Genomic DNA, 27,835 nt, shown 5'->3' on the forward strand with positions numbered 1-27,835 from the left:
TCCCTGGCCTCTCCCATCTCTCTAACAGGCATCACTCTTCACCCAGTTGCTTAGAGTCACCCTCAACTCTCTTTTATCTCTCATCCAACTTTCAGCAAAACTTGTTACTCCATTTTCAAAATACAACCAGAACCTGACCTCTTCTCATTACTTCCACCACTATAACCTGGACCAGTCCACCATCTGCGATACCACCTAACTGGTACCCGTTTCCCTTCTTGCTCCTGTACAATCTGTTCTCTACCCAGGAGCCAGCGTATACTTAAAACATCAACATCAGATGTTGCTCCCCTGCTCAAATGCTCCAGTGACTTCCCATCACACTTGGAATGAAACCTAAATTACTCTCATTTCCTAACAAGGCTCTTTGTGACCTGCCTTTGCGTACCTCTTGGCCTCATCTGCTACCACTCTCTCCTGCCTACTCCACGCCAGCCACACAGTCTGCCTTGTGTTTGTCCAATTTCACAAGCAAGTACCTGCTGCAGGGCCTTTGTATGTGCAGTTCTCTCTACTTGGAATGTTATTCTCTCACATCTTCCTATGACCCTTCCTCATTCCTTTAATTCCTCATTCCTTCCTCATTCAAATAGTTACTTATTAGAGAGGCCTTCCCAGTCCACCGCATCTAAAGAAACACCCCCTACCCTCATTCCTGTCCCGTTACTATCTGTCCCTTTATCCTATTTTTCTTCATAGCACTTAATAACACATCTGACAATACATGTTTTTTGTTTGTCACGCCTACTAGAAGGTCAGCTCCTTGGGGGCAGCAGCTTTATTCTGTTTTGTTCTATCCATAGCACACAAGGTGTGTCTGGGACACAGGAGGTGCTTAATAAATGTTTGTTTGTTTTTTAAATGTATGAAGGGCTTCCCTGGTGCAGCAATGGTTAAGAATCTGCCTGCCAGTGCAGGGGACATGGGTTCGAGCCCTGGTCCGGGAAGATCCCACATGCCGCAGAGCAACTAAGCCCGTGCACCACAACTACTGAGCCTGCATGCCACAACTACTGAAGCCCGTGCACCTAGTGCCCATGCTCCGCAAAAAGAGAAGCCACTGCAGTGAGAAGCCCGTGCACCACAACTACTGAGCCTGCATGCCACAACTACTGAAGCCCGTGCACCTAGTGCCCATGCTCCGCAAAAAGAGAAGCCACTGCAGTGAGAAGCCCGTGCACCACAACTACTGAGCCTGCATGCCACAACTACTGAAGCCCGTGCACCTAGTGCCCATGCTCCGCAAAAAGAGAAGCCACTGCAGTGAGAAGCCCGTGCACCACAACGAAGACCCAATGCAGCCAAAAATAAATAAATTAAAAAAAAAAAAAAGTGACTAGTGCTTAGCACAGTTCCTGGGTCAGAGTCAATAGCTATAAGTTTATGATGTCAATTTTAGAAGTTAAAAAAATGTTGAACAGAAATGCCAAAAGTCTTTAGTGTTACTATTTAAGATGTCAAAAATAAAAATATCATATTTTCACCCAATTTCAATATATATATACACACTTATATTGTACTTACTCGGAGTTTCTTCTAAAATTTCTTGGAACTTGGTTCTCTCATAATCTACCAACTGGCGTTGGAGATGTGGTCTCAGACTCCTAATTGTAAAATTGACCATGTCCATTTTCATGAGATCCAGGACATGAAATATTTGTCTAAAAATTTTAGAGTTAAAATAGTTAGAGAGGTGATTAAGAAATCAATCTGAAATTCATTAACTATTACTAATTTTACAGGCTGGAAAATATAAACATCCACGAAACGGTTTTAAAATTCCAATCACTTTGACAAGGTCACTTTTTACAAAAGGCATTATACATGCATTCCAAATGTATTCTTCTAGAGATCTCAAGAGTATTTGCTTTAGCAAATACACCTCCAGCTGATCCATTACATTCAGCCATAAACTGATAGACACTAAGAAGCATAAACAATGAGTCTTAACAATGAGACAAAAAAGATTCAAGAAGGAATTTTCATTTGAAATTTTATGGAGTCTGAACATAGCGTACATTGTTTCTGTTCCTAAGGAAAGAAGAAAAAGAAAAGGAAAGAAAGGACAGGGCAGTAAAGCACAGGGGGAAAAACACTGCATTTTAGAGTTAGGCAGTCCTGTATTCAACTGCAGCTTTACAACTGACCAGCTCTGTGGCCAGGAACAAGTTACTCAATCTCTCTGAGCCTTAGTTTCTTCATCTGTGAAAGAAAGGGACAAGATCAACCTTGGAGGGATGTTGTGAGAGTCAATGAGATAGTGAACACAAAATGCAGGGGAGAGTGACAACCAGTAGGTGCTCAATACACGAGGAAGACGAACACCACAGAAAATCCTTCAAAGCAAGGATTCTACAACTGGAGAATCTCAATCTGCCAGAGCTGAGTGCAACTCTAAGGATACTTACAGCCTATTTTACAGATGGGGAAAGTGTGACTTTGAGAGGTTGTCAACTTTCCCAGAGTCATAAAGTAACCCATTATATGCAAACCAGCTTCCTTTCCCCTTCCCTTTCCTAGACTATTACGTGAAACTTAGTTCTCAATGTGGCTGTATTCTCAAAAAAAGGAGAATTCCCCTCAATGGCAAAAAGTACTGCAGACTCCTCTCTCCTCTGGGATCACAAAGAAATTACTGTCTACACAGCCAGATTAGAGTCTTACGATCTTACTGTACACATCACTTCCTGAGGGAAGCTGTAGCAGAGATAGCTAGACGACCACCAAAGGTCCATGTTGCCTTCCTGCAGTGTGGATTTGTGGCTGGGAAATGTGTTCCCAGATAGCAGCCACGTTTCCCAGGCCACCTTCAATGTAGGTGGTACCACGGGACTAGGTATGGTCAATGTAATGCATTGCTTCTGGGCCTAGGTGGTTAAACACTGGATATGCCTTCCTCATGATCTCTTTCCCATTCACCAGCTAAATGTAAAGGACTCCAAGGAGCTGGGCGAGGGTGGAGCCAAGGAGAGAAGGAGGCTGGGTCCCTGAATGACACATGGAAGGCTGCCTGACCAAGAATCCCTGACTCGGACTCTGACATGAGTGAGAAACAAACGTTTACTGGTTAAATCACTGAGAACTCAGGGTTTACATGTCATAGCAGCTAGCAATACCCTAACTAATGAAGAAGCCTTCCTGGATCCTTAACTAGGTTAGGTCCCCCTGCTGGAGGCTCCATTAATCCCCTCTACTTCCCTTTTCACAGCACTTATCACAACTGTAATTCCTTGTTCAAGACCTGTCTCCCCATTAGACTGTAATCAGAGATTGCATCAGAGATTGCATCTGCCTTTTTCATCACTGCACCTCTAGGGCCCAGCACTGCCAGCTAACAACCTTGTTGGGTCACTCAGTGTGAAAACTCCATGCACACAATAAATGATTGACTTATCCCTTGCTTAGGTGGTTTCTTCCTAGGGTCAAGGGTTCCTTTGGGAGAGGAGGAACCCTTATTCTGTGTTCCTCAATTCCCACACTTCCCTTCTGAATGAACTCAAAGGTACTCTAAGAAAATGCAAGCAGCAGAACCGCTAACCTCAGCACATCCACGATGTTGCAGGTAGCCTTTAACTCTCTGATATCATCATCTCGCACAGGAGCGCACAGCTTTCCCATCGTACTGATGACGTAGTTGGCCAGGGCTTGGATGTCGACAGCGCTGTGCTCAGCCTGCTGCCTAATGAGGTCTGTGTCCAAAACTTCACAGATCTGGTTGCGAAGCCGGTTGCCACCAGGAGTCAGAAAAGAGAGGAGAACCTATACAGGGAGAGGAAAGAAAAATTAACAGCATCCTTACATGAATAAAGGTTGTCATTTCTAATTTCAGTGTCTAGATGACCAAGCTCCCTGTCCATATTTTAATGCCCCAGATGCCACAGAAGTTTGCATCAAGTGGTGGATCAGAGGAGCACTCCAGGGTCCTGACTCTAAAAAGAAAGCTCTGTCTTCTGAATGAAAGCCTCCCCTCCCCTCCCATGGGAAGTTACTAACACTATCGGAATGAAAACAACTGGCAAGGAAGCAATACTATTGAAAGAACTTCAAAAAGTTTACAGAGAAACCGTGCAAAGACAAGTTGCAGATCATGGCTCCAAAAGAACCCTTTAAAGAAGGGCGAATAGAAACATCCCCATGGGCTCTATTAGTATAATATATTTACATGTGAAATAATACATATTATATGAGCAACGTATATTGTGTATTCACTACACAGCAGACACTGTACTTATAGACACAGCATGTGGTTAGGAGAACAAGCTCTGAGCCGGAGTGCCTCAGTTCAAATCCCTTCCACCCCTCAAAGCTGCGTGACCTTGGGTGAGTCAGGGAATTTGGTTTCTTTATATAAGATAATAACAGGCATAACTACCTCACAGCATTATAGTAAGGATAGATGAATAATCTAGTGCTTGGCACAGAGCAAGTGTCTTGTAAAAGTTAGCTATGACTATCATCTGATTTAATTCTCACAACTACTCCAGAGACAGACTTAAGAAGAGAGAGCCTGTCACTAAAGCAGGTCTATCTAACTCAGGCTCTGTGCTCTGAAGCACCACAGCCACTGCCCTACATGCTAAGCATTGGCTTGAGTTCCTGCCACTGCCCTGTTTTCCCAGCCTACACCCCATTCCAGGAGGTGCAGGAAAAAACCCTTTCGGTGACTGAACTGGCTCAGTGTTTCAAAAGAGTCTCCAATACTCTCTGCAGGACATGAAAACAGCCTTTGGGGGGAAAATTAATACAGACAATATCAACTTGCCTCTCTGATTTCTTCAAACAGTTTGATGGCGTGTTCATACTCAGGGGGCTCAGCGTTCAGTTCTGATTCCAAGACGTCCCAGAAGGCCTGGTGGACAATGTGCCTCACTCTACCGGCCAAGCTACAGGAATGAAATGGATCGATTTTAAAATAAGCACTATTTTTCCTGATTATAAAAGAAAGATGCTTATTGTAGAAATCTTAGAAAATACAGAAAAACAGAGAATAAAAATTGTTCATAATCCTATTATTAATCTTTTGATGTATTTGACATATGTTCGATGAATGCATTGTTTTAATATAATTGTTTTAATACTGAGTCTGTACAATATTATTTCATTTAATACTCTGTCTTAAGTGTCTCCCCTAGATTTTTTAAATGCTTCCTCCTTATAGCTTTTGATATGTTCATAAAATTTCGTCCTAAGGAGATACCATAATTTACCTAGCTACTCTTCTACACAGACTTTTAGACTTGGTCTAGATTTTGGGGATGAGATGGCAAAATTGCTCTTTCCTTAACAGCTGAAGTTTCATGGCATGGAACAGAACAGATTGGCCCATGGAGACATGCATTTGATTGCCTGCCAGCTTCAGCTTAGATGTCCCATTTAAAGTTGGCCAGACCAAAACTGCTGAAATAGGAGCCTTCCTAGGAAAAGCTAACAATAGAGTAAGTGGCCACCTTGCTTTACCCTGTACGTCAATGCCCTAAAATAGGCGTATGTTAAAACACACAGGGACCTCTCTGGTGATCCAATGGTAAAGAATCCGCCTTCCAGTACAGGGTTCGCAGGTTCAATCCCTGGTCGGGGAACTAAGATGACAGACGCCGCGGGGCAGCTCAGCCCACACGCCACAGCTACTGAGCTTGCGTGCCTCAACTAGAGCCTGTGAGCCACAAACTACAGAGCCCACCCGCCACAACTAAAGAGAAGCCCGTGCACCGCAACAAAAGATCCTGCATGCCTCAACGAAGATCCTGTGTGCCACAACTAAGACCTGACGCAGCCATAAAAATAAATAAATAAATTTTAAAATAGATAAATAGATAAAACACACATTCCTACTGAACTCCTACACCATTTTGCAACAGCTTTTAGAAAAGCGCATATTTCCCTGAACTGTAATTACCTGCAAGTCTCTATCCCACACAGGGCTATACACCTCTCTCAGGTAGAGGTCACTTCTTCTAGGTACCTGCCACTGTACCTAGCATAACACTTGTCATTTACTGAGGGTTCACTGAATGCATGGTGAATGAATTAATAATTTGATAGTTAAGCATATCTCCTAATTTTTCTTTTAAAGTACAAATAGCTAAATATACAATAATGCTATGAGAAGTGAAAATTAGCTTTCTGAGGAGTATGAGTTAAAACTGTTTCCGTAACTACAAATACTATATTCTACTCAGCCACTTTAAATGTGAAAACTTATTCTAGTTGCCTGAATAGATTTATTCAACATAAATGCCATTTCCAATGTTTGAGACTCTCTTGAGCAATTACAGAACAATTAGAAAGACAAACATTGCTGGGACAGACTTTTGCTCTGAACTTTACAAGCCTCATGTACTTGGCCTGAATGCACCAACTAGGAGTGAGCTAGAACAACTTCATAGCTCCTTGAGGGATGTCGGAGTTTAAGTTTTCCCAAAGGCTACAAGCTTTTTAATTTTGGGGAGTGGAAGAGGTAGGGACGAAGGGGTGGAGATGAAATCAGTCAAATCATTTATAAGCATTCCTACCTGGTCTCAGAAATCTGACTTATTTTACCAAATGTTTCCCCCAACTTGGTAAAATATGAGAGTTGGCCATATTTTAAAGAGTAACAAGAGACAGTGCTTTGAGAGCTATCACCCTGTCTCCTTATTTGTCACAAATAATAAACGCTTATGCTTTGATAAAAAAAAGAAAAAAAAGTAAAGACTTGGTCATTGTGGAGGGTCATCTGAAAAATCAGCAGCTAACGATACGCTATTTCACTTTTAAACAAAGGTAATGTGTCCCAACTCTACGTGTTGTTTCCCTTGCTCACATTTTCTAGTCGTGGCAGAAAATGAAGAGAAGGGGAATTCGTATCTTCCACAGTATCAAAGTACTTACATGCAAGGCACTTATATGCCCAGGAGCATGCATTTAGAGTGAGTGTTGTGGAGAATGCTGAGGCTCACATATGGTCACAGCAGAGCCAGAATTCAAACCCTGGGGTCTGTCTGATCCTAAAGGGCCTTCATTCAGCCTGTATTTGCAACTTTTGAATTTAAAGCACAAACACTCCCAATTTGTCTTTTCTGTACTTCATAAAACATACTTATTTTAACTTCAAAAATTCATTTTTATTAGTCAATAAATGTTTATTCAAAATTCAATATGTGGTAGGCCCTGTTTCAGGTGCTTGGGTGTAGTGAAAAGAAAGCCTCTGCTCTCAAAAAGCTTACATGTTAGCAGAGACAGAAGAAAAACACACTGAAAGGGAGTAAGACAATTTCAGAGCCACAAGGAAGGCAGAGGAAGACAATGTGGTCCACAGTGACGAAGAGGTGCAGATTTGGCATGGTGGTTGAAGAAAGCTTCTCTAAGACAGTAAGCGACCTTAGAGCTGAGACCCAAATGGGGAAAAGAAAGCAGCTGGTGAAGATCTATTGGAAAAACATTAAAAAAGAAGGAAGGGGCTTCCCTGGTGGCGCAGTGGTTGAGAGTCCGCCTGCCGATGCAGGGGACGCGGGTTCGTGCCCCGGTCCGGGAAGATCCCACATGCCGCGGAGCGGCTGGGCCCGTGAGCCATGGCCGCTGAGCCTGTGCATCCGGAGCCTGTGCTCCACAACGGGAGAGGCCACAACAGTGAGAGGCCCGCATACCGCAAAAAAAAAAAAAAAAAGAAGGAAGAAGGTCCAAGTCCCTGGGACGGGATCAAGCTGGTGTACTCCAGGATCAGCAAGGAAGCTTCAGTGTGGCTGAAGCACAGCAAGCAGGAGGAAAAGGAGGAAGAGACATGGTCAGTGAAGGGGAGCCTTGCTCGTCATACTAAAGAGTTTGCATTTTTATTCTAAGTGTAATAGAACCATTGAAGGGTTCTATAAGCAAAGACATGATCTAATCTGATTTACCCATTAGAAAGATCACTGTGGCTACCTGTGGATGTGGAGGATGGACGATGCAGGAGCTAAGGATGGAGACTGGGCAACTAGTTAGGACACAAAGAGTCCAGGTCAGAGACGATGGTGGCCTGGCCTGGGGGTGTAAGCAGCACAGCTGATATAAAGGATCATGGTGAAATGCAGTCACCATAGAAAACCAAACAGATAAACCTACTTTGGCCAGTAATCCTAAAAAGTATTAGTGATTATTATAAACAACATCCCCAGGAGGGAGACTATGATCCATATTTTAAAGAAGGAAAATTATTGTGTTTACTATTTTCCTGCTTTAAAACAAGAAAAGTTCTGAATGGAATCAAATATTATGTTGTCTTAATTGACAGAGAAAATGCCTCCCAATTTATGAATGGCACTGTGAGTTTTAAGATTCAGTGCCGTTATCCAGGAGTCAATTTTTTTTTTTTTTCCGGTACGCGGGCCTCTCACTGTTGTGGCCTCTCCCATTGCAGAGCACAGGCTCCGGACGCGCAGGCTCAGCGGCCATGGCTCACGAGCCCAGCCGCTCCGCGGCACATGGGATCCTCGCGGACCGGGGCACGAATCTGCATCCCCTGCATCAGCAGGCGGACTCTCAACCACTGCGCCACCAGGGAAGCCCCCATGAGCCAATTTTGCCTCTAAAGACTATTTACCTGCAGTAATGGCTGCAAGACTTTTCTCCTCTTTGTCCCAGGGGACCTGTGAGCCACTAAAACCAGAAAGACTGAGATAGGATATAAGGGCATGGCTCTAACTAGAGATCCCTTGGGCATGAGGTTAACCAGGGGTGCCTATGCAGCTGTGATTCCTCCCTCCAGAGGCTTCTGGATCACCTCTTACCACTTTGGCAGCTCAGCTGCATTTACTTATCTTTCACAACCTGAATATTCGTTTTTAATAAGTCAGGCTGCAAATATTTCTTGAGCAGGTACTACATGTCAGGCACTCTGCTAGGCAATAAGGACAGAGCAAACAATATAGACATAGTTTCTCCGTTAATGGGGCTTTTGGTCAAGTGGGAAAGACAGACTTTGAACCTAAAATTATAAAACATCTTAACAAGAGGGAGGTAGAGGGGGCTATAGGAGTCTTTAGAAGGGGATTTAATGTAGTCTAGTGAGCTCAGGAATGTCAGGAAAAGCTTCCTTCAGGAAGAGACATATAAGCTGAATTCTAAAGATTATAAGTAACATATACCCTAGAGGAATGGTTTTAAAAACAACTATAAGACCTTGTTAGAGAACTAAATACTGTTAACTCCCAGTGGATATTATATGAGACTGTCCAGGAATCAGTGTGAAAGTCTGTGTTTGCAGTACACACACACACACACACACACACACACACACAGAGTCTGCAGCACAGGTTATGCACAACACATGCCTCCAGGTTACCTGTTCTCAGGGAGGGCATCTTGTTTCAATTGGAAGTTCTCATTTACAGCAATCTCATGAGCAAGAGTCATGTTTGATAAGTTCCTTGCTGCAGCCATCACTTCATCAAATGTTACAACCCTGGGAGGGCTTGTTGCTGAAAGGAAGACAAAAACCAGTTAATGCTCTGGAAGGAGTTGTCATCCAATGAAGCCTCCTGATGCACACAGGTTTTAAGTTACTCCAACATATATTTTCAGTAAGAAGAATATATATCAAAATAGATCAATTCCCCCACTTAATACTTAAGGCTCCAAAAATTTAAGAACTCCTTTGATAGCTTCAGTTACTGTATTGAAAATAAATTGTCGGCCGCTCTCGCCTTCTGAGATAGCCCACGCTCTGTCTGTGGAGTGTGTTTCTCTCTAAATAAATCCACTTCTTACCTATCACTTTGTCTCTCACTGAATTCTTTCTGCCATGAGACATCAAGAACCTGAGCTTCATTAAATCCTGAAACCAGATACTGAAACCCCCGCCAGGTGGGAGAAGTTAACTATATGCTGCCACCACACTCAGACCCAGGACCAGTTGGAACCAGAAGGTTGATGCTGCTGACTCCCACGCACCTCACCACCAGCCAATCAGAAGAAAGCCCATGAGCTGATCACGTCCTCCTCTTTGAACCATTACTATAAAACTCCTCACTAACCCCTCCAGGTCAGGACACTCAGTTTTGAGAGCATTAGCCCTCTGTGGCCCCTTTGCTTGGCAAAGCAATAAAACTATTCTTTACAACTTCAAAAAAAAAAGAAAGAAAATAAATTGTCAAATGTTTCTGAGAAAATTTTATTAATATAGCCTATTATAAGTTATTTTTAAAAATTAAATCACCTCATTTTTTAGCGAATATTGATATCTGCATTTATTAGATGTACTCTACAGGAAATTGATGACTACTTTTTATTCTGTAATTCATAACTCCCATTAATTTAAGCAGACTCAAAATGAACTGATTTTTTAAAACTATAATTTTGAAAAGTATATGCCGTATAGCACAATTCTAAGTTTTGCTAATTGGAAGTTATCATTTGATTTCGCTGAAGCAAAACTTACCTCCTCATAGGACTGTCCTGAGGTGACTAAACAAGATAATTTAAGTAAAGAACATGGTAAGAACTCAATAATTGTAGATAATTAAAATAAAATAAATCTGATAAGCTGATAACCTACTTCTCAGTAGGAAATAGTGGGTAAAGAATTATTTTAGTTATCTGTAAAGATTATTCAAAAAATTACTCTAACAAGTCATGTCTTTTTGAAATCGTTGTTGGAAATCTTGGCTTCTGTTAATTAAAAATCACTACCTCAAACAACAATCCTGACTGGCAATACTTTGCTACCTAAAATAATTTATTTTAAAAAAATTTTTTGGCTGTGCCACGCGGCATATAAGATCTTAATTCCCAGACCAGGGATCGAAACTGCACACCCTGCATTGGAAGCGCAGAGCCTTAACCACTGGACTGCCAGGGAAGTCCTTAAAATAATTTTAGAAATAAGAAGAGGAGGAGGTAGTGGAGAAGGTGGAGATGGAAGAGGAAGAAGAGGAGGAGGAAGGAATGCTGATATACAATTAGTAAAACCCTTCTTCAGGACACCTAGGTACCCTGCTGGAGACATCAACTCCATGTATAGTAATAAAGAGTGAGAAAAAGCACTGAAAGCTGGGGGGCTGCTAATAAATTCTTCTGCCAATTCTCTTTCCCATTAAGATTCTCCTTAAAACCGTCTGTATCCTTTGGTCCAGCAATCCAATTATATCCAAAGGAATTCCTAGAAAGGCTTTATGCACCACGATGTTCATAAAGCACTATTTGTAACAGCAAAAAAAAAAAAAAAAAGGAAATGAACTAAATGCCCAATGATGAATCAGAGGTTAAATAAATTGATGGTATTTTCACTTGGTAAAGTAGTAAGCAGTCATAAAAACGTTTTAAAAAAAACATTATCATGAGTAAATATTTTAGTTATAATAGTAAGTGAAAAAAGTCCACATACATATACAAATGCATATCTATGTGCAGTATGAAGATATGACAAAGCACTATCACCTGTCATCTTTGGGTGACATTATAGGCGATAATTTCTTTTCTTTCTACTTATCTACCTTTCCATTTTTTTAAATGAGAATGTACTAATTTAGAATAAATACACAACAGATGAATGGATAAAGAAGATATGGCACATATATACAATGGAATATTACTCAGCCATAAAAAGAAACAAAATTGAGTTATTTGTAGTGAGGTGGATGGACCTATATATAGTCTGTCATACAGCATGAAGTAAGTCAGAAAGAGAAAAACAAATACCGTATGATAACACATATATATGGAATCTAAAAAAAAAAAAAATGGTCATGAGGAACCTAGGGGCAAGACAGGAATAAAGATGCAGACCTACTAGAGAACAGACTTGAGGACACTGGGAGGGGAAAGGGTAAGCTGGGACAAAGTGAGAGAGTGGCATGGACATATATACACTATCAAATGTAAAACAGATAGCTAGTGGGAAGCAGCTGCATAGCACAGGGAAATCAGCTCCATGCTTTGTGACCACCTAGAGGGGTGGGATAGGGAAGGTGGGAGGGAGGGAGACGCAAGAGGGAAGAGATATGGGGATATATGTATATGTATAACTGATTCACTTTGTTATAAAGCAGAAACTAACACACCATTGTAATGCAATTATACTCCAATAAAGATGTTAAAATAAATAAATAAATAAATACAAATGAACAAACTTTTTCTGAAGTGGGTATTTGATCATATTAAATGCTAGTTGCTTCTCTCTGCATTTGCTTGGGCAGCTTAAGGAGTTATGTTTCCCATACAAAATGTCAATTAAAAAGCTAAAAAAAAAAAAAAAGACAAACACATGGCTTCACACATTTCTAGCTTCCACACACAAAAAAGGAAAAAGACATCTCCCTTCACCATGGCACTCTTTTCATTCCTTCTCATACTCCTGGTGCAGTAATTCTCCTCGTGGGCACTTCTCTGGGGTTATTTGCACAACAGTTTTTGAAATCAGTAGGAAACCCTTTAGATTATTTCATTTCCTGCCTGACCCTTGAGTTGGGGCAAGTTTCATTCCATGTAAACAAGAAAGGACCGATTTGAATTTACCCTTGAATGTGGCTCAAAAAATGATCTCAAGAAGGAGTAGCTTTCTGCTAATTGAGAGAGAAGACAGGTGGGGTTGGGAGACCTGATTTATAGCCAAACCAAAGCAGATCAGAGACAATGATGAAAATAAAAATGGGCAGATTGTAAACATCAATGGCAATTTATTGCTGAGAGCGTGTACAAGACAGCTGCAGGGCCCTGGCAGTGCCATTCCAGTACATCTAGAAGGGGAAAGTCAGTACTTTGCTCTCATTCATTTCCGAGTTTTAAAATCCAACATGTGTGTCTAGAACCACCTCCACTCCCCATTGGCTTACAAGCAGGAGAGCTGGATTTGCTAGAAGAGTCACTTGTAAAGCTCTGCCTGGAGCAGTCATAGTCACTGAGCGAAGCCATGCTTTCGGAAAACCGGGAAGAGTCTGAATCACTTGGCTGGTCCTCGCCCACACACTGCTTCTCACCATTGAAGGGCATTTTGTGTCACTGGAGTGCGGGTAAAGAGACAGCACCTGCACAGACAAACAGACCCTGTGTCAACGTTCTGCGGTACTCCCTCCAGCGGTGCTGGTGCTTCGTTCAATGTAGAAAGCCGTGTCGCATGTGTCACAGCACTGGAAAGGCCCCCAGAAGATGACCTCCTTCCTCCCATGGCACCCGGGCCAGGCTATCACTAGGCCTGCAAGACTGCCTTTCCAGAAAGGGATTCCACAGCCAAGGTGTGAGCTCACACAGGACATACTTGGTGTGAACGTGGAGCAGCCCCCAGCAATAAAGCATCCTCAAAAAACAATGCGCAGAGCACACACTCTCTCCTCCTGAGGGTGCTAAAGCGTGGGAGGGTAAGAGTGAGAGTGTGGGGCTCTGGGTTTGAAGCTTGTTCTGTCTTTTGACATGTGACCTTGGAGAAGTCACTTAACTCCCTACCTCATGAGTCAAGCTGGGCTGAAAGACTAACCTCATAGGGTTGCTTGAAGATGAAACAGGATTAATCTTATTAAAGTGTTTAGCACAGCATTCAAATGTTTGCTATTATTATTGTTCCTCTGTCTTTGTTTTAAATAAAATATTTTTGAAATCAGCCTTTTTAGTTGTCTGTGAGCCTCCTAGGGAAAGAGGAAGACTAATTAAAATTTCTGGCCAGCAAGTATATAGGTTTTTCTCCTCCATTTTCCCATGAACTGTCACGCTATGAAGAGTAAGGCCTGGTATTTCGTTTGTGCTTTAGACAGTACCTACTGCCATCCAATGAACAAACAGGCACAAAAGATCCTGATTCACAGGTTGGGGGGAGAACAGACACTAGGAGACATACTGTGCCATAAAACCAGTCCCTGGACTCTATATCCACGGCTGTTTCTGGGACATCAGATTGCTTCCCAGGGAAGGGCAGGGCAGTTGGGCCCAGTCAGCCACTGGAAGGGAGATCCTGGGTACCCAGGACGCTCAGGCCTGATCCCAGGATCCTCAGCCAGGCCTGGGAGGAAGCTGGCCCTGATATGAGTGTGGTGATAGCTGACACTGAGGGGAAACCTGGGCCCGAGGAGAAAGGCACCTCAAATCCTGAACAGATGGTAATGATAGTAAGGGTTCACTGAGTCTCTTTAAACCTGAGCCAGCAATGAGATACTCAGAGCTTTTAAAGCTATCAGAACGGGAAACCACAACTACCCATGGAATGCCTGGAAATGCCTGCAGTTTCTTCAATGATTCCTTTGATGTGTATTAAGTGCCTACTATGCACCAGGCACTGGGAAAAGTTAACAGTGAACAAAATACACAGGGCCATCCTCTCATGGCTCTCAAGTCCAGTTACCTAAAACTGCGTGTGCCAGATGCTAGAGGACAAGGAACGGGAAACCAAGGCATTGCTGAGGAAGCACGCGAAAGGAGAGGCAGGGTTGGGACCAAGGTAGGGGGATCGAGCCTTTGCTGAGAGAAACAGTGCTATTCTTTATCCTTCGGGTGATGACAGAGAAATGGATGGGCCTGAGAGGGACTTACTAAAGGTCAAAAGCCAAGGGCACTTGCCCCTGGCCTCACCTAAACAACCTCTCCAGTCCTGCCACTTGTAGAAATGCACCCGTGCTCAGCCTACCACTTTCGCAAACAGAAAACCACCAACTTGGAGGCTGCCTCTGCAAACCGAAGGGCAGGGAGTGGGGACGAGCTGCCAGGAAGCTCCCCAGTAGATACACTCGCCTTCTCCTAAAGCCCAGAAGCCAACCATCTCGGACACAGACTGAGGGCCGACCCCTGGCATCCTCGGCAGTGAACTCACCTCCTTTACCGCAGGCAAACTAGATTCTCCTTGAGCGTTAACTCCCATCTGCTGGAAGGGGGACAGGTGGGGGTGAGGATAGAGGACAGAAGAAAGGGGTCTGCTCCAACCCTTCCAATTCCACCGAACCCCAGATCCCAACTGGTGCGCTTACCCTTCCCTCTAGGCTTCTCTCTTCGCCAACATTTTACTTCTCACTGATGGCATTTCTCGAAAATGCTAGCTTCTCCAGGAAGCCTTCCCTCTACGCCGTGGCCAGAGCTAGGGGCACTCTTCTTTGTACACCTGCAGCACATTTCTTGTATCTGCACAATAGCACTTAGACCCTTGTAGCTATTTTCCTCCTGTGGCTACTTCCGACTCTCCTTAATAGGCAGGACCTGTGTCTCGTCCCACCATCATCAGTGTCAAGTATGTGACAAATATTCATTTGGTGTTAGCTGAATGGGAATCACTGAATCCCATCTGGTACAGCTGCAGCCAGAACATTTGCAAACTGATTATCACTTCACATTTACAGGCCTGCTGCTGTCAAAGTTCAAGGTCTGGAGCAGAGTACCTACCACCTCAACCTGCTTTATCAGGCTTAAGACTCAATATTCCCTGGTCCTGTCACACTCTTACTAGAATATCTTAAACTCTGTTTCCATTTTATTATTTCTTTCATTCATTCAACTGTAACAACTGTGCTGTGATGCTCTGCCCTCAATTTCTCTTCACTTTGGCTATTTTTCCAAGTAAGAGTGAATAAGAGCTTCCATCCATTGGAATTTATGAACTGGGTTAATAGCTATAACTATCCACTTCACTTTTCTACTCCAGCTGAACAGCACACTTCATAGGTTTCTTAACTGTGTCTAACAAGGCAGCTAAGTACAAAGATTAAAAAAAATAAAAAGCTCTAGGTTAGGAGGTAGAAGTCCTGGGTGTAAGGCCTGGGTCTGTTGTTGATTTGCTGCATGACTTTATCCACATCGAGTCTGCTCTCTTCACCTCATTTTTCTGAGAGGGCTGGGCCAGCTACCAGGTGTCTTTTAGTGAGGAATTGCTAACATGCTATAAACCCAGAGTTCCATGAGGCATCACTAGAAGCTCTGAGAAATTAAATACGCTCATGGCAGACATACTTAATAACGTGCAACTACGCTTTCTTCCAACAATTCACTGGAGGTAGAGTTTCTGGCACAGGGGATGTAACGGAAAATGTAAAAGCATCAAAATGTTTAGAAACTCTTGTTTAGTTAAGCCTCCACATTACATCTGGGTTTTAGTGGATCCAAGCAGAAACTTTTCTTTGAGGCCAAAATGCACACTATTACTCTATCAAGAAATCGCCTGCGTCCTCATATTAATAATACCTAACTCACAGGGTTGGTGTGAGATTTCATTCAGTCAATCTATGTAGAGTGCTTGGAACAGTGTCTGACACAGAGTAAACAGGATACAGATGTTTGCTATTGTTAGTATTATTTGCTTTAGTAGTTGTTATTATCATCATTTCAGTCATTAAAAACTCTAGAGGGAAGAACAGCTCTATTCCATGATGATAAAAGCATGTTACCCTACAGATAACAAAGACTGGTATTTAACCTAGGACAGAATTCTTGCATTTGTTTGAAATACAAAAATCAAAAGCAAATGGCCCATCATGGTGTAAACAGTTTTCTGTAAGTTCCTTCACACTTGCTCTTACCTTTCTTGGTCTCTGGTTTCCATACAGGTCATCTGGGGACAAAGCTACTTGACTCAAAGACACTGACGGTAATTAGACTGTTTTTAAAGCTATTTTGGATTCTCTCTTAGAATAGTGATAACGAAAACAGGTTGTTTCTTTAAGAAAGGTAATGTTTCTCATACTGACAAACCTAGATTTACTTAACCTTCACCATTGAGACTCACAAACAAACCAAACAACTTTCCAGGAACACCACTTCTCATCCTACCTGGGAGGATTTACTCACTGGCCAAATGTAAAGTCAATGTGAAGAGAGAAGATAACGCCAAAACAAAGCCTCCAACACTCCAGTGAGTCACTATTCAAAGAGAATAATCACATTTTTCATTGTACTGTTCCACATTTTATAATAATAAAGGCAGTATTATGTCATTCTTTCCAAGGTCAATGACTGGGAGGCAGCAGGCACCTGAATACTTATTGTTGAATGAATGGCAGTATGACCACTGACATTTTAGAGAGGAGGGTACAGGTACAGAGACCTGAAGGGGCTAGTCCTGTGTTCCAGCACATATGGAGCAGAGATCAGTTTTTAATTTGCCAGTGATCCTCAGGCTGCATCCAGATTACCGACTTTACTTCCTTATTTCCTTTCTGCAGCAAACTCTATCTGCAAATGATCCTGCACTGGTTCAGGATTGCAAAGATCCACCAGTGACAATGCACATGTCACCGAAGCAGTTAGAACACTGGCTCTGGAGCCAGATGGACTGGTTCCTTGATCTCGACTCGAGATATTTACTGACTGGAGACAGGGAACTTACCATTTATGAATTGGGGACAATACTATTATCTACCTTGTAGAATTGTTGTGAAGATTAATTGAAATAGTCTATGTCAAGTACTTAAACACCTACTAAGTGCTCCACAGATATCAATTATTATTTTATTCTTATTAGAGGAAGTCATGAATTAAAAAAAATATCAATGTCATAAAAAACAAAGAAAGGTTGAGGATATGTTCCAGACGAAAGAGGACTTGACAACCGACTGCAATAGAAGATCCTAGATTGCATCCTGTACCAAAGAAAAAAATGCTATAAAGAACGTTATTAGGGCTTCCCTGGTGGCGCAGTGGTTGAGAGTCTGCCTGCAGATGTAGGGGACACGGGTTCGTGCCCCGGTCAGAGAAGATCCCACATGCCGCGGAGCGGCTGGGCCCGTGAGCCATGGCCGCTGAGCCTGCGCGTCCAGAGCCTGTGCTCTGCAACGGGAGAGGCCACAGCAGTGAGAAGCCCGCGTACGTACCGCAAAAAAAAAAAAAAAAAGAACATTATTATATCAATTGACAACACGGTTACAATACTTGAATCTACTGTCTGTATTACAATGTTAAATTTACTGAAGTTGATAAATGTGCTGTAATTGTGCATTTAGGAAAAAAGGCCGGCGATATATGCAACTTTCTCTCCAACGAGAGAGAAAAAGACCAAACAATAAAGCCTATGGAGCAAAAGGTTAATAGGTGAATATGAGTAAAATGTAGACAACAGGGAGTTCTTTGTACTGTTCTTGCAACTTTTTCTGTAAGTTTGAAATTATTTCCAAGCAAAAGGTTAAAAGAGAAGAAGTACTGAACCAAAAGTTCAAGTCTAATTCAGAACAGCCCAGCCTCCTGTAGTTTTCAGATCTTGATTGTTCCCACCACTACAATAGCTTAGATCCACTCTATTACAGAAACTCTTCTAGACAGTCAAACCCATCCTAATGTCCTTCTTGAACAGTGCCTAGTGAATAAAACAGGAAATCGTCCAGAGCCCTTCTGAAAAGGCAAAAGAAATCATCATTTTTAAGAGTTCTTCTCCAGGTGGGTTTCCTTTTCTTAAGAAGTTTCCTGGCAGTGGTTTATAACCCCTCTGTGATCTGGCCTCTGCCCACTTCATTCTGTTACCACTCTCTCCCTAATCCTTCATGCTCTAGACACAATGGCCTTCTTTGGGCTCCTCAGACATGCCAAACTTCCTCCTTTGGAGCACTTGTACCTGCTTTTCTCTTCCAATGGGATGTTCTTCTCCCTGATCTCTGTGTGGTTGGAGCCTTGTTGTCATTCAGATTTGAAAGCAAATGTTACAACTTCAAAGTGACCTTCCTTAATATCTCCACTAATTCCATTTAAATTCGTCATCTTAGAGCTTAGAACACCGCATGGGATAGAGAAGGAGCTCAGTGAGCATCACTGATGAACAAATTAAGCCACGTTCTATTCAAAAGACAACTTGGGCCGCCCTTCTCCTCTGCCTCACTCACACTGCTCATATTCCCATTATGCAGTCATTTAAAGTACGATAGTTGTTTTCTGCAAATCTGCCTTGCCACTAAATTTTAAGCTCCTTGTGGGAAGAAGCTACATCTCCCTTCTCCAATTCCCAGTGCAAATTAACAAAGACTCACAGTCCCAGAGCTTAGAGAAACTTTTACATTGTGCCTTTCCAACCTCCTGATGCTAACTGATAGCAAATAATAACAATCGGAGTTAACAGTTATTGAATACTTACCATGGCTCAGCCCCCATGATAAGTGCTTAAAATGTTTTATCTTCTTGAATCTTCATCATAACCTTGTTAGCTAAGGTATCATCATTATCCCTGTTTTACCGATAAGAACCTGAGGCTCAGAGAGGTTAAGTTATTTGCTCGAGGGTTCATTGCAGCGGCAGGGGCACAACTCCAATCCAGGCAGTGGATCCTTAAAGCCTGTGCTCTTTACCACTCTACGATGGCTGCAGAAAACTTGGTGTACTGCTCATTCTTTCCTCTCCCACTCTGCCATCGATCTACGCCCTACCATGTGGACACTTGCACATGTGGTAACAAGCTGACCTTACCCCCGGGGTGTCTACTTAAGTGCTATGCCGTGAAGGGCATCACTGAAAGAGTCCACTGACCAAACTTATTCTCAACCACCCCACTAGACTGACTGAAAATCCTCTATCAGGGAGCCATTCTTTATGCACTGCAAAATCCCTTCTTAAAACCCAAATATTATCAAAAGGGTTAATTGCTTATAGCTAGCATGAGTCAAAAGCATTTTGAAGTGAATTATTCAGATTATCCAGCAGGGCCCTGAGGAATGGAACCCATTCAATTAAGGTTAGGTCATGAAAAGAGAAAATTTCAAGAAATATCTAGCGGGTATCATTCTTCAAGACCAGATCAAGGTCAGCTGCAAAGACAAGCATTCATATATTTGTAGTAAAGGGCAGGGAGTCAGAGGAGTAGGACTGGGCTCTGAAGAAAACACTGCAGGTGATAAGGAAAAATCTTCATCTTCTGCGAAGTGCTGCTTTAGAACCAGTCCTAAAGAGCAGCAGCGCTTAAAAAGTTATTCACATGCAGCAAAGCAAAAACCACAGGGCAGAGAGGTAGGTGCCTGCTCCATTCAGCTAGAGAATACTGGTCTGCATCAAATTAGAGCCAACAAAGAGCTAGATAAAAGCCAACAAAGCCAGTCATTGTCTAAAAAAGCAGATGTTCACGCCACACATAACATTACAACGTCAGGGAGAAGGATTTCTAGGCACTTTTCACACTTGAAAACACTTCTTCTCCCACCCCTGGTTGGCCTGTTTTAGTACCTGTTTCCCCCTCTGGGCCCTCAACCCTCCACAAAATGGCATTGAAGCTGCTTCCACACACGACTGGGTATCTTCAGCTCTGGGCCACTTCAAGTCAGGCAAACTCCACGGGCTGCCAGGGTGATAGATGAAATCCCTGGAGGCAAGAGGAAAAGGCAGGCCGAGCGCCTCCTGCAGTGGGAACCACTGTCATAACCTCATTAAGTTTGCAGGTGGGACAGAGCAAGGTCTCTGACTGGGCTGGAGACCCACGGGACCAAGAGGATCTTGGGGGCCGAGGGGCCGACCGGGGACAAGGACAGCTTGTCTAGTTTCTTCAAGGTGAAAGTAACAGGATAACCATCGAAGACAGCATAAACTTTAGTCACTTGAGGGCCACTCTTCACGCCTGTTTCCACATTTCCATCCTCACCTGTGCTCTATCAAACACTTCTCTTTATCTGAACTAGATTTTTGCATTTAGATACACTTAGTTTGAAAGGAAACTTTATATCATTGTGAAGTCGCTCGGCTTAAGGGAACAGTTTTTCTTAATACTAACGAAAACACTTAACCACGTTCGTCCACGTGCCATCTCAAATCATCGCTGTGACCCGAAGTGGCGCCACACAGAGTAGCAGCCTTGGGAAGCACAAGCCAACCCTGACCGCCCCAGGGGTTCGAGCCCGGGCCTGGTGGGCATGTCCCGCCTCTTCCCCGCAACTGAGGGTACAGTCGTGGGGACGCATCGGCACACCCCTCGCCCACGTCCTCTGGGCGCCCCTCCCCTCCAGCAGCACGTTTCCTGTCAAAACAAACTCTTGGGGGAGGGGACGGCGTAGGCCGAGCCGAGCACCGAGGAAACCCGGGCAACAAACCCCAAACACACAGGTGGGGCCCCTCCCGGCCCCGACAGCGACTCAGTTCGCCCACCCGGGCAAGGGGTTGCAGGCGACAGGATGCCCGCTCCCGGAGCCCCGATGGTGGGAAGCCGCTCGCGGCGCGGTCGCTGGCACGGACCCAGGGGGATGTAAGCAGAGGCCAAGCGGCCCCGACCCTGGCGCCTTCAGGGCCCGAAGCCCGCGGCCTTGCCAACACCCACCGTGGCCACTCGGCGCCCGCGTCCCGCTCCCACGCGGGACAGCGGTTCGAGGTCAAACAAGGTGATGTGGCGGGTTGGGGGAGCAAGGAGCGGGCCTTTACCACCCCTGCCCCCGGGTCCCAAAACGGCGCTCCAAGGTGGGGCGGGGGAGACCCTCGGGCTGCCCGGGGGCGACGTGTCCCTCTCCGCCGGCCCGGGCCCATCGCCTCAGAGCCCGCGACCCCCTTCCCCGGGATGGTACGCACCGGCTCCGACGCGGCGACAGGCAGAGGAGAAAGGCGACTGAGTGAGCCCGGTTCGGGCGTCTCTGGGTGTTCCCTCGCCCAGCACGGTATAAACACCTCAGAAGCCCACGAGTCCAGCAACCCTCAGCCTCCCCGGCCCCCTCCTACCCCCACGCGGCATTTAAAGGACCGGGAGGGACTCTAGAGAGGCAGCCACGGCGTGGCCATCACGTAACCGGAGAGAGGGGGGAAGACGGCATCGGGGAGAAGGGGAAATCTAGGGCACTTCAGCTTCCATGTCCGAGCTCTGACAGATCTGACCTAATACAGGACATTTCCCTCATCTTCGGATGAAAGAGTCCAAGGAGAGCTCGGATTGGGTGTGTTCTGGGTGCGAGAGGGAACGGTTTCCCCCCCGTGGGCTGAGAGTGGTGCGGTCCGGGGACTGGTAGGGGCGGGGAGAGAAGTGTTTACGGAACTAGGGCAGCGGTGCCATCCCCAGCTCTCTGTGTTGGAGGCGGGGCCTGTCGGGACGCTGGGGACGGGGCGGAGCGGGGATTCTGGGGGCGGAGCGGGGATTCTGGGGGCGGAACGGGGATTCTGGGGACAGGGCGGAGCCACCGGCGGAGGTGCTTGTGGAGCGCTGGATTGACCCCCCCCCGCCGCGACCCCGGGCTCCCGGGGCGCACCACCGTAAGCAATGCTGCTAGGTCCCCGGCCGCGCGTGGAACTTTTACAGCCCGAACACCCCTCAATTAGACTGGGCGATCCAAGTTAAGTGCCCACTATCACACGGTCTGAACTGAGACAATCCAACCCACAAACGGGCAAGTGCATTCCCACTCACGTCAGCAACCAACTTGTCACCTATGTTTGTATCTGCACCTCCACAGAAACAGGAGTCCAGATTTGCATATGGCTGGACAGGACGATTAGCTCCTGGGAGTCACACCCACCCAGGCTCTCTGAAGACGTAAACTTCGTGTGGACGCGAAAGATAAAGCATCTTACTTCCCCTAGGGTTCTTGGGCATCTATTTCCCGGAGAAGTTTCGACAGCGGTTAATGTAAATAAGCAGTCCCAGGGAGCTCGGTGCGGTCAGGCCTACTGTTCCGCTCTGCTGTGGGTGTGCTTCAGAGTGTACAGAAACACCCTCCCCCCAACCGCACACACGAAAGCCACTGTATCTTCTGTCAGGTGTACATTGGTGTTATTTGAGAGACAGTTTCATGCAAGAATGTAAGTGACTTTTGTATAGGCTCAGGTACTTCCATTTAGTGCTGAAATCATGTCTGGATTGTGAAGGCAAAATTGGTTCTAGAAAAAGAACCAGACAAGCAACATTTTAAAGGAGGGCAGAAAGCCAGTTAACCTAGATGGAATCATTCAGTGTCACAACATGGGCTCATACTACTATGAGATCTTGGTCAATGGGGAAACATGATAACTGTCTCATTGGGTTTTTGTGAGGATGAAATGAGATAAAGCAGTGCCTAGAGCTGTACACAGTAAGCACTCAATCAGTGTTGTTTAAACTATTTGGCAAACCACTCTGAACAACCTTAGCTGGTGATCTGTATAAATTTGTAGTACTTGTGTCTCCTTATGCCACTCTCTCCTCCCTTCTCCTAAAATACACAACTTGTTACAAATCAAGAGATTAAAGAGAAAATGCTATTGCCACCCAGGTTCTTTCCTATGAACCTTGTTTATACCATTTGTTGGAATCAGAAGTCAGGTTGACAGAAGCCTCTAATTTCAATTCTTGCCAAATAACAACCACCACACAACTGCCATCACCACCCTAAAGATTCCACAATAGAAAGATTAACTAAAAATATCCCCCAAACTTCTGGACACTGTGACAATGACACATTGCAGCTTTGCTTCCTTTGTTAGCTTTGCAGGAGCTTAAGTATTGTTTTGCCATATTACATAACGTGAAGCAGGTAAGCATTAGTCGGGAGAGTTGTCCAGTCTACCTGGGTCACCAGCTGCCTGATCCTGGGCATGGCACTTATTTTAAAGCTCAAATATGTAACTCTCAAAGCCACGAGGAAGCAATTTTTATCAAAGCAGATGAGTCAAGTTTCAGCCTTTGCTGGGGTGAGAACCTTGAGGCAGAAGAGGTAGGGTAAAACCAGAGACCCATGCTAAGGAGAAAAAGTCTCCTGGAAAAACAATCTTCTATTACATCAACGTTAAATAACGTGCTATCTGGAAACCTTTTGGTCAATTACCTGACTAATTGTCCTTAGCCTGGCTTGTATATAAAATCACTTTGAAGAAATACAGTACTGTAAAACATTAGGTAGTTTCCTTAAAAAAAAAAAGAGCCTTGTATCATATTCTTACTCAGAGAGCTCAGGCCGTCATAGAATAAAGTCCTCCTTGCTCAGATTATGTTCATGACCTTCCAAAAAAAATGTCTGAAAAGGCAACCTCTTTAGTAAGTAAAATAATTAGCTTTTTATTTGAAGAAGACATCACACCTAATTTTTCTAACTTTTCTGTTTTGAATCACTTAGAGAACTCATGGTAATGCAGTTTGTTTAAATTAACACAATAGATTAAATTTGATCTGTTACCTTTGGCAAATAACAAAGGACAGATCAAAATTTTTGCTTGGTAAAGAAATGTAAATACTACTTTTCTTTTGACACATCTTAAATCTGAGTTTTAAATTACAGTGAAGCCTTGTATAAATCAGAAAATCCCAAAATGTAATTTTAATATGGATTTGCAACCTCTCAGCCATTTAACTTTTATAGCAGGGCTGCATCTTGTGCTGATCTAGCGTAATGCAAATTCAACTAGACAGAGATGGGACGGGGAGTGTGGAGCACAGCAGCATAACTGGAACTCTGCCAATGATTTTAACCCCTTCTTCTCTCCGTGGGAGTTGTGAGGCTTCGCTTTCCTGAGTTGATCTCAGTTTCCAAGCTTCTCAATTATGTTCCAAACTTCTTATCCAAGGCTGGTTTTGTGAGCATGCAGTGGCTCAAGACCCTGACCTTGGAAGAGCCCCATACTAGGTTTAATGCTCTGATGCTGCCAACTTGAAATTCTCAATATTTTTTAAACAAGAAGCCCTGCATTTTCATTTTGCACAAGACCTCGAAAATCATGTCGCTGGTTCTGATCTCACCACACAGAATATGAGTCTAGTGTTTAAGGTGCTTATTTTCCCTTTATCTGTCCTCAAATACAAGACAATCACTTTATCTAGTGCTCAGGTGAAGAAACATATATGTTTCCAGGAATCCCCTGGTGGTCCAGTGGTTAGGACTCGGTGCTTTCACTGCCGGGGCCGGGGTTCAATCCCTGGTAGGGGAACTAAGATCCTGAAAGCTGAACAGCCGGAAAAAGAAAAGAAAAGAAGAAAGGTGTTTCCAAGGTCTTATGGTCCACTTAAGGAATTTTCAAGGATAACTTTGATTGCACATGATTTTGACCTTATGATCTCTCTTTAGAACCTAACCCCTCACATAGTATACGACTCCACTGTAAGTAGAAAAATTGATTAAATGGAATCGCATCTCTTTTTCTCTCCCCTGTCCATCTTAACGTGCTAGGAAGGACTAAAAAGCAATAAAGGGGGGGGGGGGGGAAAGGGCAATAGAAAGTAGAAGGAAGAAAAATAATTTGGCTAATATATAAACAAGATGATCCGTTACTAAATGTTCAAAATTTAGCCACACCTTCTTGGCAGATTTGTCTTTTTTTTTCCTTTTGGTCTTGAATATAAGGCAGATATAGATCATTTACCACTTCTGAGAGAGAATCAAAATGTTGATTCTTGATCAAGTTTCCAACTCACCAAAACCAGTTTTTCCCCTGACTCTACTCAACTGAATTGGTGTAAAATTGGAGGTTATTTCTCATTCCAATTGCCTCACACCTACCATACTAAAAAGAAAACCATTCTTAATTAGTACCCCCCTTCACCCTCCATGGGCCCCCTCCACTTAACTGGCAACCACAGTTGTCCCTTGGAAAGCCAAAAAAGAGAGCGAGGGCCAGCAATGAGGACAGCTCTGGGCAGGAAGTGGGAGGGACCAAGGAGAGATGAAGCTCAAAGGAACACCTATGCGAGGCCAAAGAGATGATGGCTCAGAGCTCAGCCATGCTCTCTAACCCACCTCTGGGCCAGCAGGCAGCTGTTTTCTAAATGTCTTCGTAGTCCTTCATTCAACCATGGATGAAGATTTGGGCCCTCAATTTAAAAATCAATTGGAACACCCAGCGGGGTGGGGGAAGAGCTTCTAAAATTAAAGGCAAAACCCAGAAGACATAAAGGAAAAGATTAAGAAATGTGACTCTTCAGATACAGCGTTCAACATAAAAACATGAATTATAGAACAGTCACTGTGCGGTGATACCATTTATGCTTGAGAGAGAGCTGGCGCAAGAGAGCACATGTATGTATTTTGTATACATGACATGCATAGAAATGGACTAAAAAGTTAGCCTCCCAACTGTAAAGGAAGCAAGTTGAGAGATGTTCCTCCTTTATTCTATATACATACAAATGGCTTGTTTTTTTTACAATGAGAATGTATTCATTCATACATTATTAATGTAATTTCACATGGCCTCACAATGATACTACTCTTATCATTGAATGTCCTCCTCAATATGCCTTAGTGATGGAGGGCTATTAACACTACACAAGTTTTCCCATCTCCTTTGTATTCATATTTTTTTAAAGTCATGATAAGAAAAGGAGCTTTTTATGTAAACTCTGGAAAGGAATAGATTTGTAAAAGGCCCTTCACTAAGGTATGTCAAAATTATTTATGCTGGGGGGGTGGAATACTCAACTTTACTTTTTAAGTTGTTCCCTTCAAGCCCAATTCTTAGACAGTCAAGGTGCATGGAGTTTCCTTTGATTTTAAAAACATGTTTTGCCCCACCTGCAACCTCTAAGGGTTTCTTTCCTTTGATGATAAACCAAAGTGGTATGGGACTTAAGTAATTATATTACTTTTTGAGGATAAAAAATTGAGAGCCTCGAACATTCAAGTGTCTGTACAATAGTTTTTACTTAAGTTCCAGAGGGTTCGAGTAGAAGGTATTACAGGGTTTATGACTGAGCAAAGGGATACTGAGTGACTCACTGAAGTGGCTGGTCAAGAATAGAAAACAAAGCTCATTTCGTGCCTTCTCTACACACACACACACACACACACACACACACACACACACACACACACATACACACAGTCACATGCAAAGTATTACCTATTGGCATTATTATTTAATTTCCATAACAACATGCCAACAAGCATACCAGCACTGTATCAACTAAGTGCCCAAAGTATTTATAATCACATTGCATTACTCTAGAAGGGTGCTTGGACCAGGTACCGGGGTGGCTGTGCCTTCCAGGTAGCAAGGAGAATGAAATGGTGCCAACTCTCTTAAAATATGAAGCTGTCCATGCATCTCTCACATGTATATAGGAAGCAGTCAGAAAAAGAAAAAAAAGTAAATTCTGCTAAGAAAATCTGGAGTAAAGAAGCAAGTAAACAGCAAAGTGTTTCTGGCCGATTCCCTGATAGGGATTGTTCATGTTAAGAGTATACCTCTAACTACATAATCAGCAAATCCTGAAAATCTGGGTACAACATAATTGTGGTCAAATGAATTTTAATGCTCAAGCTGACTTTTTTATTTAATAGAAGGCTATTGTGATTATACTTGTAAATTAAAAATGATTTTTAAAATTTTACAAATATATGTAGATCAAAGTTTTCGAAGAGAAAATCAATTCAGGTACCAACTACCTGTATATAAAGAACAAATGTATTCTGGTGGAAAGAGGGAATGCTTTGGATTCGCACATACCAGAGGGCTCATATGTATCACTCATTATATTGATACATATGCTTTACCTTCATAGGTATAAAATATGGATAGTGATATTGTGGGGGTCATTTGTCATTTTGGTGGTCCAGCTTCCCAAATGGTAGTCCCATTATTACTATTTACTATAGAAGCCAAAAAGGGGGTAATATGGTAATCCCATTAATACTTTACTACCGAAGCTGAAAGGAGAGAAGACATTCTTCCCAGACCCTCACTGGGCCATGGGCATGGGACCTAACCATACCTATTAGATGCTGCCCACCACGGGCAGGTAGGGATGACTCACAGAGCCTGCAGTGGTGGTGTCCCAATGCATGGAGTCCTAAGCAGATCATCCCTGTGACAAGATAGCTATGCCTGGCTTCATTTTGTTCTTTCCCAAGCCTGGATCTTCAGCCTTCCTGTTAATTCCATGAAGTACCCAAGAGCATTCTAGTATATCTATTCAAAGTAGGTGTCTATAATTTGCCACTAAGAATGTTGACTAGAACAAATACCCCATAGTTCGTCAGAGAACTCAGAGATAATGTATATAAGGAGTTGAGCAGATTGCCACCTACATTGTATGGATCAATAAACTATAGCTACTATTATTATACTCGTT

General features: G+C 43.5%; 1 protein-coding gene across 6 annotated transcripts in view; it reads right to left on the reverse strand.

Moving 5' to 3' along the window:
• The window catches only part of TCP11L2 (t-complex 11 like 2), a 42,045-nt gene extending 20,384 nt beyond the window's left edge, over window positions 1-21,661 (reverse strand). Inside the window, exons 1-9 of one of the 6 annotated variants that reach the window (XM_024732090.1) lie at window positions 21,382-21,659; window positions 14,901-15,031; window positions 14,747-14,797; window positions 13,424-13,571; window positions 12,786-12,977; window positions 9,299-9,434; window positions 4,763-4,883; window positions 3,539-3,759; window positions 1,525-1,661 (exon numbers count right to left, since the gene is read on the reverse strand). In XM_024732090.1, the coding sequence (XP_024587858.1) occupies window positions 1,525-1,661; window positions 3,539-3,759; window positions 4,763-4,883; window positions 9,299-9,434; window positions 12,786-12,942 (772 nt within the window). In that variant the 5' untranslated portion in view covers window positions 12,943-12,977; window positions 13,424-13,571; window positions 14,747-14,797; window positions 14,901-15,031; window positions 21,382-21,659. Of the gene's footprint in view, window positions 1-1,524; window positions 1,662-3,538; window positions 3,760-4,762; window positions 4,884-9,298; window positions 9,435-12,785; window positions 12,978-13,423; window positions 13,572-14,746; window positions 15,032-21,381 lie in introns of all 6 variants that reach the window. The other 5 variants (XM_024732092.1, XM_024732091.1, XM_024732089.1 and 2 more) reach the window with 5 other exon arrangements.
• Between the last annotated feature and the right edge of the window lie 6,174 nt (window positions 21,662-27,835).

Source organism: Neophocaena asiaeorientalis, unplaced genomic scaffold (assembly GCF_003031525.2).
Source record: "Neophocaena asiaeorientalis asiaeorientalis breed wild unplaced genomic scaffold, Neophocaena_asiaeorientalis_V1.1 scaffold418, whole genome shotgun sequence".
NCBI classification, from domain to species: domain Eukaryota; kingdom Metazoa; phylum Chordata; class Mammalia; order Artiodactyla; family Phocoenidae; genus Neophocaena; species Neophocaena asiaeorientalis.